General features: G+C 43.3%; 1 protein-coding gene across 2 annotated transcripts in view; it reads right to left on the minus strand.

Annotated features, from left to right (window-relative positions):
• The window catches only part of LOC134355768 (coronin-2B), a 226,523-nt gene that overhangs the window by 22,508 nt on the left and 190,352 nt on the right, over positions 1-13,663 (minus strand). For both annotated transcript variants that reach the window (XM_063066148.1, XM_063066149.1), the window contains exons 6-9: positions 11,461-11,577; positions 8,418-8,522; positions 4,012-4,108; positions 2,947-3,059 (exon numbers count right to left, since the gene is read on the minus strand). In XM_063066148.1, coding sequence (XP_062922218.1) covers positions 2,947-3,059; positions 4,012-4,108; positions 8,418-8,522; positions 11,461-11,577 — 432 coding nt within the window. The remainder of the gene's footprint in view (positions 1-2,946; positions 3,060-4,011; positions 4,109-8,417; positions 8,523-11,460; positions 11,578-13,663) is intronic.

The raw sequence follows: 13,663 nt of genomic DNA on the forward strand, positions 1-13,663 counted from the left end.
TGTAAATAAAATTCTTTAAAGTGAATATGCATTAAAAAATAATAAAATAAAAGGATTCTAATGAATTTCCTATAAAGAACAGTAAACAGTAAAAAATACAAAATCAAATCAATATTTGGTGAGACCACCCTTTGCCTTTAAAACTGCACCAATCCTCTTAGGTACACTATCGTGCAAGAAAATCAGCTGGTAGGTTGGAGAACCTGCCACAGTTCTGCATAATTTGGCGGCTTTGCTTGTTTCTGTCTCTCCAGGTAACCCCCGACAGACAATGTTGAGATCAGGGCTCTGTGGAGGCCATACTGTCTGAAACCCTGTAAAAAAAATCCTAGGGGGCCTAAATACTGTAAAGCACAACTGTGCCACAGTTAGATTCCAGCTACCTGCCTAACTTCCACACTCTCTCACTCTACAGTAGTCTATTGAACTACTGTAAATCCTTGACTCATTGGGAGACTGTTCCAGATTCGCACCAGGATTCCTGTTGGAATGTGCCTTGTACATCTGCAAAATAAAACTCTTCCCATTGATTCTACCTGGGAGTTCATTGGTGTGCACACTTCTGCTTCCCCCATTGAAGACGCTGTCTTGTAGAGGCTGGTAACATCTTGAGACTTGTCCTAAACATGCACATGTACTTTGCAAGAGAGGAGCCAGGCTTTGTCTTAATGCAGATAGGCACAAACGGAGTGATGTAGCCATAGGACATGATTGAGACAGCACGTTTTTCCTGAACTTGGATGCTCCTCGTCTGTATGGGTTACTGAGGGAACTCAGTGGCAGGCTGTGTTCTGGTCTAAAAGCCTCCCTCACAATGGGATTATTGTCTTGGGAAATGCTGGAGTCACACTGATTTCAGGAAATGACTGCAATGCAGATCAATGTAAGAGAAATCAATCTGGACACTGAAGAGCTTTGCCTTTATTGTAATCAGTGTATTACTACAGATTAGGAGAAAGCTGCTTCTTGGCCAATCAGATAATAACCATAAGACATAGGATCCAAATGAGGCCATTTGGCCCTTTGAGTCTACTGCATTATTCCATCATGGCTGATTTATTATCCTCTCAACCCCATTCTCCTGCCTTCTCCCCATAGCTGTTGACACTCAAGAAACTATCTATCTCTACTTTAAGTACACCCAATGACTTGGCCGCCATAACCATCTGTGACAATGAAGTCCACAGATTCACCTCCCTCTGGCTGAAGAAATTCCTCCTCATCTCTGTTCCAAAAGGACGTTCTTGCATTTTGAGGCTGTGCCCTCTGGTCCTAGACTACCCCACTATAGGAAACATCCTCTCCACATCCGCTCAATGTAGGCCTTTCAGTATTCAACAAGATTCAATGAGATCCTCCTTCATTCTCCTAAAACTCTGGTGAGTACAGACCGAGAGCCATCAAATGCTCCTCATGTTAACAATTTTATTCTGAATCATTCTTGTGAACCTCCTCTGGGCCCTCTCCGATGTCAGCACACCCTTTCTTGGATAAAGGTTTCAAACCTGCTCATTATTACATTCTGACCAATGCCTTATAAGCCTCAACATTACATCCCAGCTTTAATATTCTAGTCCTCTTGAAATGAGTGCAAGCAATATATGGTGACAAATTCTCCAGCTCTGTGACTTTTGCTAAAGGGTGAGCAGTCAAGTTCAAAGGACAGTCTGACCATTAGCAAAAACAATAACTTGCATTTGCGTGAAACATTTCTCATAGAAACATGTCACAAGGTCCTTCTCAGTATTGTTATCAAATAAAGTTTCAGTTTGTATGGAACATTAAGGGTTTTATTGAAAACACTTCTATTTAGGTCGCAAAGCTTTTTACTCAAATTTCACCTGAACTTCTAAAAATGCCAGAGATTCTGCAGATGCTGGAAATTCAGGGCAATGCACTCAAAATGCTGAAGGAACTCAGCAGGCCAGGCAGCATCGATGGAAATGAATAAACAATGGACGTTTAGGGCCGAGACCCTTCATCAGGACTGCAAAACAAGGGGGAAGAAGCCAAAATAAGAAGGTGGGGGGGAAGGAAGGAGGATAGCTAGAAGATGATAGGTGAAGCCAGGTGGACGTGAAAGGTAAAGGCCTGGAGAGAAAGGAGAGGAGAGTGGACCATGGGAGAAAGGAAAGTAGTAGGTAACAGGGAGGTAAGGAGAAGAGGTAAAAAGCCAGAGTGGAGAATAAAAGAAGATGGAAAGCGGAGGGGAAAAGAAAAAAAAGAAACAATATATACCAGAAGGAGAAAAACATCTCCTGGAAATTAATTACTCAAACTAGCAACATGTGTCAGAGCACCCATGGAGCAGTTTGAATTCTTGAAGATTTGTTTAAAATTTCCCTATCAATCCCATTTACCATCAATCTCCATAATCCTGTAAAGCTTCTTGGTAACATCTCCCAAACCTCTAGAATTTAAGGGGATAAATGCCTGAGAACATTACCATCTCCAAGTTCCCCATTAAGCTACGCATTATTCTGGCCTGGAAATGTCTCATTGTTTCTTCATTGCTGGTGGGAGTCCCCAGTTGATTTCTCAGTGGGGGCCTTGTCCTGACATGATGTGCAAGGCTTCTAAACTTTAACTTCACTGCCAATTTCTCAAATATTCAAAATTCAAGATTGTTTAATGTTATTTCTAGTAGAGGCGAATGAAATAATTGTTACTCCGGATCTGATGCAGCACGAAAAAAAAACACAATATGATAAAGAACACAATAATAAAAAGAACACTATAAATACAAATACACAAGATAGCTTATAAATATCTTCTCATCTGCCCATCACCCCTCCCGGGCTCTCCCCCCCTCCCCTTTCTCCTATCAGATTCCTTCCAGCCCTTGACCTTTCCCACCCACCTGGCTTCACCATCACCTTCTAGATTGTCATCCTTCCTGTAATGTGCTGACTAGAATTACATCCAGTTTGTGTCAATTTCACTCACCCTTCTTGGCACAATCATCGAGATCGGTTCAATCACTCCTTTCAGTGTGACCAGTTTGTAAAACCGGAACACCTCACAGATGGACACATCCAGCCCGTGTTTTGGCATCACACCTGTAGGAGATACAAACGAACTACAAATGAGCTTAAAAACTGAGCCATAAAAATATAAAGCGTAAGTGTGGAAGCTTTAGAGAGGGTGCGTAGGAGATTTACCACAATGCTGTCTGCCTTAGAGAACATGCTATTCAGGAACAGCTTTTTCCCCTCTGCCATCCAATTTCTAAATGGACATTGAACTCAGGAACACTACCTCGCTACTTTTTATTTCTGTTTCTTTCTGCACTACTTAACTTAACTATTTAATAGACATACATATACTTAAAGTAATTCAGTTTTTTTCATTTTATGTATTTCATTGTTCTGCTGCCATGAAGTTAAGGAATTTCGTGACATATGCTTGTGATATTAAACCTGATTCTGATGTCATATGAGGAGAGGTTGAGTGCGATGGGGCTTTTCTCTTTAGAACAAAGGAAGGTAAGTGGTGACTCCAGAGAGGTGTACGAGATGATAAGAGACATAAAGAGCGTGGACAGCCAGAGATCTTTTGGCTAGTGAGAGGGGGCAGAGGTTTAAGGTGTTTGGAGGGAAGTGGAGGGCGTATATCAGAAGTAGGCTTTTTACATAGAGAGTGGTGGGTGCGTGGAATGCGCAGCTAGGGGTGGTGGTAGATGAAGATACATTAGGGATTAGGGACATTTAAGAGACCCTTAGATAGAGAGACCCCCTCTCGGCCTGAGTCGTAGTAGTAGTAGTAGTAGATAGGCATATGGATAATAGAACAATGGAAGGCTATGTGGGGGGGGGGGGAAGGGTTAGATTGATCTTGGAGTAGGTTAAAATGTTGGCATGATATCGTGGGCTGCGGGGCCTGTACTGTGCTGTAATATTCTATTTTCTTAACCTGGCTTGATTTTATTAACTACCAGAGGGGTTCTGAGTGGTTGCAATTAATTCTCTGCACAATGGATTGTAAACCATCTGGGTAAATGTGTGATCTTACCCATCCCCTTCTGAGGGGCCGGTGAGCGATATTCCATCAGGTAGTGGAGATATGGCTTCTCGGTGCTGATTTCATAGTATCTAATATTCCCGTCACCCTGTTCAAAAGAAGATTAGGCACAGGATGTGTAAACTACTCATTTCATTGTGAGGATATTTTCAAAGTTGCTGATGGAGCCAGTTTCCTGCTCATTTTGGAGCAGCCCCTCCCCTTTTACTTCAAAAGAATGAACATTGGGTGTGTTTCAGATCAGAAGGATGTCCCTTCTACCAGACCCTTGCACCCCTATTGCCTGGACACCATTGAAAATGAACTCACCCCCATTGGCAAACAACAGGAATTCTGCAGATGCTGGAAATTCAAGCAACACACATCAAAGTTGCTGGTGAACGCAGCAGGCCAGGCAGCATCTGTAAGAAGAGGTGCAGTCGACGTTTCAGGCCGAGACCCTTCGTCAGGACTGGCGAAGGGTCTCGGCTTGAAACGTCGACTGCACCTCTTCCTACAGATGCTGCCTGGCCTGCTGTGTTCACCAGCAACTTTGATGTGTGTCACCCCCATTGGCTTTCAGTGGCAGGTCAGAGTAGAACACATAGAGTTGGATGTTGTAGGCAGGATTCAGGGGACCATTCAGCCCTTAAACCGACTCAGCTAGTGGATCTTTGGCCTGCCTTGTTCCATAACCCTTGCACAACAACCGCTGGCCTCTTCAAGTACCTGACCCTCTCCCTGTCCACACCGCCTGCACACCAAGGGTCTTTGAGGGACGATGCTCCATCTTTCTCTCAAGGAGGACTCTCCCTCAAAGACCCTCGATGTGGGGGTGTCAGCTGCATTGTGTACAACTCACTGCTGCCACCCAGCATATGTGTAAATCTTGTGTTGATGTCCTGCTTCCCCCCCACCCCACCTCCCCACCTCCCCAACTCACAGACACACTCTCATTCCGCATTGGTCACTTTTCATCTTTTATGCTGCTGTTTCACATATTTATACGACTGCTTGTGTTATTATAATAGTGTCAGGAACATTATACTGTCTCACATAAACATGCACCTCACACTTTCTGGCAACCTGTCAACCTTCAGGCCATGTCACTCAGGGTCTGGTGCTAATTTTATTTTCTGACTGAATGTGCTGGAACTATATGTGCTGTGTTTGACTATATATAAGCAACACACATCAAAGTTGCTGGTGAACGCAGCAGGCCAGGCAGCATCTCTAGGAAGAGGTACAGTCGACGTTTCAGGCCGAGACCCTTCGTCAGGACTAGATGCTGCCTGGCCTGCTGCGTTCACCAGCAACTTTGATGTGTGTTGCTTGAATTTCCAGCATCTGCAGAATTCCTGTTGTTTGACTATATATACTGTGTTTTGTTTCACTGTATACTTGAATGACAATAAACTTGAACTCGAAACATGTTTCCAGATCTTGGTCCTGATTGACCAAGCTTTAACTTAAAGATCATTCAGCTCATTTCTAAACCCTCCATCTGGGAAAAGTTTGATCACATTTGTCCTCTGATTTCCTCTGACTAGTAGCTGAGTAAACTCTGGTCTCTAAAATTTAGATTCAGAAATAATTTTTTTGGAGGATTAGACGCTGAAATTCTGAGTAAGCCCTTTGGTCCTCCTGCTTAAATAACACTCAAACACCAGTAGGACCCATGAGGAAACAATCGAAGAGAGCAAGTTGCATTTTATAGCAACAGTATTGGAATGCAACAGGCAAGAAACATTGGAACAGTTGTCCGAGGCTTTACTGAGAACACTTTAGGAGTACTGCATGCAGTTTTGACCTCCATACTCAAGGAGGCAGTGCAATGTAGTTTCATTGGATTGATCAATGTGGAGACCAAATGTGATTGTCCCATGCGCATTGGATTGAGAATAACAAAACCAGACGTCGAAAGAAACTGATCAGGTTCAAAGTTCAAAAGTTCAACGTATATTTCTGTCACCATTTACAAACCTGAGATTCATTTTCATGCAAGCATATTCAATAAGTCCATTGAATAATAACCATAATAGTATCAATTTAAGACTGCTCCAACTTGGGCGTTCAAGCAGTGTGCACCAGACAACAAACAGTTCAAATACAAAAATAAATAAATAATAATAATAAATAAATAAGCAGTAAATATAGAGAACTTGAGAGGAAAGTGTTCCCATTGGTTGTGCAAACATTTCAGTGATGAAGCAAGTGAAGTTGAGAGGTTATCCCAGATGGTTCAAGAACCTGATGTTTGAGGGAAAAAAATTGTTCCTGTATCTGGTGATGTGAGTCCTGAGGCTCCTGTACCTTCTTCCTGATGGCAGCAGTGAGAAGAGAGCATGACCTAAGTGGTGTGGGTCCCTGATGATGGATGCATCTTTCCTGCGAGAATGTTTCGTGTAGATGCGCTCAATGGTGGAGGGGGCTTTTACCCGTGATAGCCTTGGCCCTATCCACTACTTTTTTGTAGGCTTTTCCTTACAAGGGCATTGGTGTTTTCATACCAGGCTGTGATGCAGACAGTCAATATACTCTCCACCACATATCCATAGATGCTTGTCAAAGTTCAAAGGTGGAAACTGGGAACCTAAAATTAAGTTACAGAGGCAGGATAAGTGATTGGGTATCTAGGATTCAAATGAATAGGAATTTCTTTGATTGTCTGGAATTTTCTACCATGTGTAGGTATGAACTCAGCTTTTGAAAATATTACAGACACATTGCCTGACTTTTAGACATTAATGGATATGAAGACTGGATTGGGAATGACTGTAACTTGAGGGAATTGGACAGCAAGGTGGACATGAGCCAAGACCCTGAATGGAGAAGGAGGTCTCTGGAAAAGTGGACAGCTTCTCCTCGTTTCTTTGGTTGCTATGTTTCATTGCTATTTTAGAAGGAACAGTAGGTTGCTAGGAGAAACCCAGGCCCTCTCTAAGTGATAATAAAATAAATTTAATCTAGACATTAGTTCTTGTCACATTTGTTCATTAGTTCATTATGTGCTGTGTCGTATGATGTGGGGGGGTTCATGGTCTTATCCATGACAATGACTGTTCTTGACAAATTTTTCAACAAAAGTGTTTAGCCATTGCCTGCTTCTAGGCAGTGTCTTTACAAGATGGGTGACCCCAGCCATTATCAATAGATTTCAGAGATTGTCTGCTTGGCATCAGTGGTCGCATAACCAGGACTTGTAATATGCACCGGCAGCTCATATGACCACCCACCACCTGCTCCCATGGCTTCACATGACCCTGATCGGGGGCTAAGCAGGTGCTGCGCCTTGCCCAAGGGTGACCTGCAGGCTAGCAGAAGGAAGGAACACCTTTCACCTCCTTTGGTAGACACATATCTCCACCCCTCCACAACTGTTGTGATATTAACAGTTGTAGTTGTAATCTGATGTAAGACCATAAGATATAGGAGTAGAATTAGGCCATTTGCCCTATCAAATCTGCTCTGTCATTCCATCATGGCTGTTTAATTATCCCTCTCAATCCCATTCTCCTGCCCTCTCCTCATAACCTCTGACACCCAGATTAATGAGGAACCTAATAAGACTTAATGTGAATGATCAATGAGAACAAGAAGTGTGCCACTAATTTAAGGAACATCTCCCACACCTGCCCATTTTTAAAAGATTGTGAGATTATAAAATCATAAGACACAGGAGCAAACTTAATCCATTTGGCCCATTGAGTCTGTTCTGCCATTTAATCATAGCTGACTCTTCTTCTTTCAGCCTCAACTTTTGTGGTCTCTCCATGACCCTTCAATCCCCTTACCAATCAAGAACTTAATTGCCTTAAATACACCCATTGACTTGGCCTCCACCATCCTCTGTGGCAATGAATTCCATAGACTTACCTGCATCTAGCTGGAGAAATTCCTCCGGATCACATTATTACACACAGATTGGACATAGAGAGGATGATTTCAATAGTAGAAGAGTCTAGCACCAGAGAGCACAGCCTCAGAATAAAAGACGTCCCTTTAGAACAGAGATGAGGAGGAATTTTTTTAGCTAGAGGGTGGTGAATCTGTGGAATTCCTTGCCAAGTCGTTGGGTATATTTAAAGCAGAGGTTGATGGGTTCCTGGTTAGTGAGGGCATCAAATGTTATGGGGAGAAGACAGGAGAATAGGGTTGAGACGGAAGATACATCAGTCATGATTGAATGAGCAGACTCGATGGGCCGAATTCTGCTCCTATGTCTTATAGTCAAATCATTTAATTCTGAGCCCTTGGATCCTAGACTCACCTACTTTAGGTAGGAGGTGGGAAGAGTCAAGAAGGGTATAGATTGCTGTTCATAGGAGAAATGTGAACAGACTGAAAGTGATCACACCTTGTTATGTGTATTGTCAGTGCAGTTCCCACAACTTATTGTTAACTGAGAGACAATTTACCTTTCCAGCTAGGTAGAGCATGTGTGTATCATCATCGTAGAAGGGGAACAGGAGCCCCGAGAGACCATCGATTTCTTCTTCTTTTATTGGCATCACTAAGTCTTCCTAAAAGGAAAGAGGTGGAAGACAAAAGGTAGTTTTGCATCTCACAGCCCAGAATTGCCTCAAATCTTCCCTGCACCGTCACTCAATCCTCAGTTCTGGAGAATGCCACAGGTGACTAATGCAAAGAAAGATCTCCCACGGAGTAAGCTGATGATGAGTCGTCTGCTCTGCTTTGCGTGGTCTTGGCTGAGGCAGGGATGTTCGCCAAAAGGCAGGAGAGATAACCTGTCTTATGTCTTATGTCTTATGTCAAACTAGCTGCCAACCAAATGGTGGATAGGGCAGTTTTCTTTGATCCCAATCATTTTCCTTGCACTGTCCTTGAGCAAGGCACTTAACCACGCATTGCTCTGTGATGACACCAGTGCCAAGCTGTATGGGTCCTAATGCCCTTCCCTTGGACAACACTGGTGGTGTGGAGAGGGGAGACTTGCAGCATGGGCAACTGCTGGTCTTCCATACAACCTTGCCCAGGCCTGCACCCTGGAAACTTTCCAAGGCGCAAATCCATGGTCTCATGAGACTAACGGATGCCTATATAAAAGTCAACAAACACAATGGAGGTGTAAAAAATGATAAGAGGCATAGATAGAATGGACAGCCAGACACTTTTTCCCAGGATTGAAATGAGGGCATAATTTTAAGGTAATTAGAGGAAAGTATAGGAGGGATGTCAGAGATTGGAGTTTAAGTAGACTGGTGGGTTCATGGAATGCACTGCCAAGGGGTAGTGTTGGAAGTAGATACATTAGGGTGACATAAGATAGACATATAGATGAAAGAAAAGTGGAGGACAGTGTGGGAGGGAAGTGTTAAGAGTAATTTTTGGGTTTAGGTCATTCACACTTAGCAAATGGCCTTGGCCACCATCTTCTGTAACAATGCATTTCCTAAAAACTGGGAATATCAGAATCCGGGTCCATTTGTAACAATGAATTTCCCAAAAACTGTGAATACCAGCCCAGATTTGTTGACGTCTGTGAGATGAATGTAATCAGGTGTTAAGTTTTGAAGCTACATACAAAAGGGAGCATTGTCCATACTTGTAAAATTGTCTTTGGTGTTTAGCAAATAAATATCGAGCCCACATTGGGCTAGCGGACCTTCCTACCGAAACCGTCTCCATCTGTATGATGCCTGCTGTACCTTGTTGTATCAAATAAAGAAGCTACTTTGTATCTACCAGTAACTCTGTATCTACCAGTAACTCTCTCTCTCCGGTGATTTTGACCATACAACAACAGGAAGGGTTAGATTGACCTTAGAGTGGGTTAAAAGTTTGGCATAGCATCGTGGGCAGAAAGGCCTGTACTGTACTATGTTCAATGTTCTATGGTGGAAGGTGGGCGTGTGGCAGGCCACTTAGAGATACAGTCATGTGACAGAACCTTTGTGATAACAACCAATCAGATTTGGAAATCATAATCCTCTTGGTGTTGAGCAGCTTCTTTGCCATGTGTGGACAACAGTGAGCCCAAAGTACTGGCCTGGTTCTTTCAGTCAGTACAGTGATCTCAATCCTAAAGAAAGTCCCTCACTAGAGGTCTGCTGGACAGATTTCCCCCGATCTGAGGCCTGCTGCTGTCAGATTAAGAGGAACCCTGGCATCCAGCAACAATGATGTCATCGAACTGACTGAGGAGTAGCCAACCACACTGGAGAATTTTCCATCCGCAAAGCAAGAAGGCAAAAACAATGAGCTAATATTTGAAATATTTGACAGAGTTGATAAAAGATTGGAATATAACACAAGAGGCAAAAGTATCATTGAAGAGAATATTATTTTTTAAAAAACTATGAAACCTTCATCTAGGGTTATTACAATGTAGGGGACTAAGAAATAGATTTTTGGGTCAAGGCGTCTTCTAAACAGGATTTATGATTCACAATTCTATTAAAAGCTCAGGTACGCTTATGCATGAGTGGTAATGATGATGTTTATGACATGGTGGGCACATGGCCAAGTGGTTAAGGCATTGGACTAGGGATCTGAAGGTCGTGAGTTCGATCCTCAGCTGAGGCAGCGTGTTGTGTCCGTGAGCAAGGAACTTAACCCCACAGTGCTCTGCGACGACACCGGTGCCAAGCTGTATCGGCCCTTGCCCTTCCCTTGGACGACATCGGTGGACTTGCAGCATAGGCAACTGCTGGTCTTCCATACAACCTCGCCCAGGCCTGTGCCCTGGAGAGACCCTGCAGGTCCATGGTCTCGCAAGACTAACGGATGCCTTTAATTAATATGACAATTTCACAGCAGTACTATGGCACAGTAAAAGTCCATTTGCCCCATCTAGTCCATGCTCACCAGATAGATTCATAGACTTTTGGAAAAGTGCAGCGCAGAAACAGGCTCTTCAGCCCTTCTAGTCCATGCCGAACCATTTAAACTGCCTAGTCCCATCTACCTGCACCGGGACCATGAACCTCCATATCCCATCCATGTACTTATCCAAACTTCTCTTAAATATTGAGATCGAACCCACATGCACCACTCGCATTGGCACCTCGTTCCACACTCTCACGGCCCTCTGAGTGAAGAAGTTTCCCTTCATGTTCCCCTTAAATGTTTCACCTTTCACCCTTAACCCGTGACATCTGGTTGTAGTCCCACCCAACCTCAATGGAATAAGCCTGCTTGCATTTACCCTATTGATACCCCTCATAATTTTGTATGCCTCTATCAGATATCCCCTCAATGTTCCAAGGAATAAAGCCCTAACCTATTCAACCTTTCCTTATAACTCAGATCCTCCAGTCCCAGCAACATCTTTTGCATTATCAAATCTACCTGCGCCAGTACCATATCCCACCAAAACCCTCCCATCCATGCACCTATCTGAACTTCTCTTATATTGCAGGAAATGGCAGTAATGCTGAGAGCCATAACCACAAATTGACACCTTTGTTTTGAGCTGCAGACTTGACTTACTGCACTGACCTGATCCCAGAGAGCAATCTGTCTGGTGTTCCACCTTGACACTCCTGTGGTGAGCAGCCTCTTTGAGTTCCCCAGGACCACCACGCGGTTTACTTTGTGGTTCTTGCAGCTTGCTTCCTGCAGGGATGGAAGGGATCAATTCTGTATGTCACACTGTATGGAAGCAGGCCTAACTCGTCCATGCCGACCAAGGTATCCAGTTGAGTTAGTCCCATTTTCCTGAGCTTCCTATATCCCTCTAAACTTCTGTTCATGCAACTGTTCAAATGTCTTTCAACCTTTGTAATACGGCCCAGTCCTTCACGGGTAAAGCCCCCACCTCCACTGAGCACATCTATATGGAGGTTTGTCACAGGAAGGCAGCATCTATCATCAGGGACCCCATCATTTAACAATTGCAGCATGGAAACAGGCCATCTCGGCCCTTCTAGTCCGTACTGAACTCTTACTCTCACCTAGTCCCACCGACCTGCACTCAGCCCAGAACTCTCCATTCCTTTCCTGTCCATAAAGCTATCCAATTTAACTTTAAATGACAACATTGAATCTGCCTCAACCACTTCTGCTGGAAGCTCGTTCCACACAGCTACCACTCTCTGAGTAAAGAAGTTCCCCCTCATGTTACCCCTAAACTTTTGCCCCTTAACTCTCAACCCATGTCCTCTTGTTTGAGTCTCCCCCACTCTCAATGGAAAAAGCCTATCCACGTCAACTCTATCTATCCCTCTCATAATTTTAAATACCTCTATCAAGTCCCCCCTCAGCCTTCTACGTTCCAGAGTATAAAGACCCAACTTGTTCAACCTTTCTCTGTAACTCAGGTGATGAAACCCAGGTAACATTCTAGTAAATCTTCTCTGTACTCTCTCTATTTTGTTGACATCTTTCCTATAATTCGGTGACCACAACTGTACACAATACTCCAAAATTGGCCTCACCAATGCCTTGTACAATTTCAACATTACATCCCAACTCCTATACTCAATTGTCTGATTTATAAAGGCCAGCATACCAAAAGCTTTCTTCACCACCCTATCCACATGAGATTCCGCCTTCAGGGAACTATGCACCATTATTCCTAGATCCCTCTGTCCTGTCATCACCCACCTCATACTCTCTTCTCACTGCTGCTATTCGGCCAAAGGTACAGGGAGCCTCAGGACTCACATCACCAGGTTCAGGAACAGTTATTAACCCTCAATAATCATGCTCCTGAACCAAAGGGGATAACTTTATTCATCTTCTCTTGGTCCAACACTGAACTGTTCCCACAACCTATGGACTTACTTTCAAGGAGTCTTTATCTCATGTTCTCAATATTCATTGCTCATTTAATATTATGATTAATAGTCTTTCTTTCGTATTTGCAGTTTGTTTTCTCATTGGTTGCTTGTCCTGTTGGGTGCAGTCTTTCATTCATTCTATTATAGTTCTTGGATTTACTGAGTTTGCCCACAAGAAAATGAATCTCGGGGTTGTATATGTACTTTGATAATAAATTTACTTTGAACTTTAAATATTGAACTGTATCTTCCTCTACCACTTCCTTTGGCAGCTCATTGGCCTCCCACCTTCTATGTGAAAAACATGCCCTATTAAATCATTCCCCTCTCACCTTAAACGTAAATCTCACTTAACAATCTCTTTAGGGGCCAGGGGAAGGTTGTGTGTGTTTCCTTAACCTCTGCAGCTGAAGAACTGTCAGTGAAATTACTGAATGCACTGTCTGATCAGAATCCAAAGCAGATGGAGCAGTAGATCAGAATTAGTGAGAAAGACAGGTAATTGACAAAATTCAAAAGAATAATTAAAACAAAATCTCTATCAGCAATAAAGAAAACTGAGAGAATTAATATCCAGCCATATACACATTAAAGGGTACTATGTTAGTGTAGTTAGCACGATGCTATTACAGCTTGGGGTGTTGGAGTTTGAAGTTCAATTCTGCCACCGTCTGTAAGGAGTTTGTACATCCTCCCGATGAACATTTGGGTTTCCTCCGGGTGCACCAGTTTCCTCCCACAGTCCAAAGACGTACCGGTTAATGGATTAATTGGTCATTGTAAATTGTGTTGTGATTAGGCTGGGATTGCGGCGGTGTAGCTCAATGCCCTGACTGATGAAGACAAGCATGACTATGCCTTCTTCACTACACTTTCTACTGTGTGGGCCCTTTCAGGGAGCTATGGACATGCACTCTGAG

The sequence above is a fragment of the Mobula hypostoma genome, chromosome 13, assembly GCF_963921235.1.
Source record: "Mobula hypostoma chromosome 13, sMobHyp1.1, whole genome shotgun sequence".
Lineage (NCBI taxonomy): Eukaryota > Metazoa > Chordata > Chondrichthyes > Myliobatiformes > Myliobatidae > Mobula > Mobula hypostoma.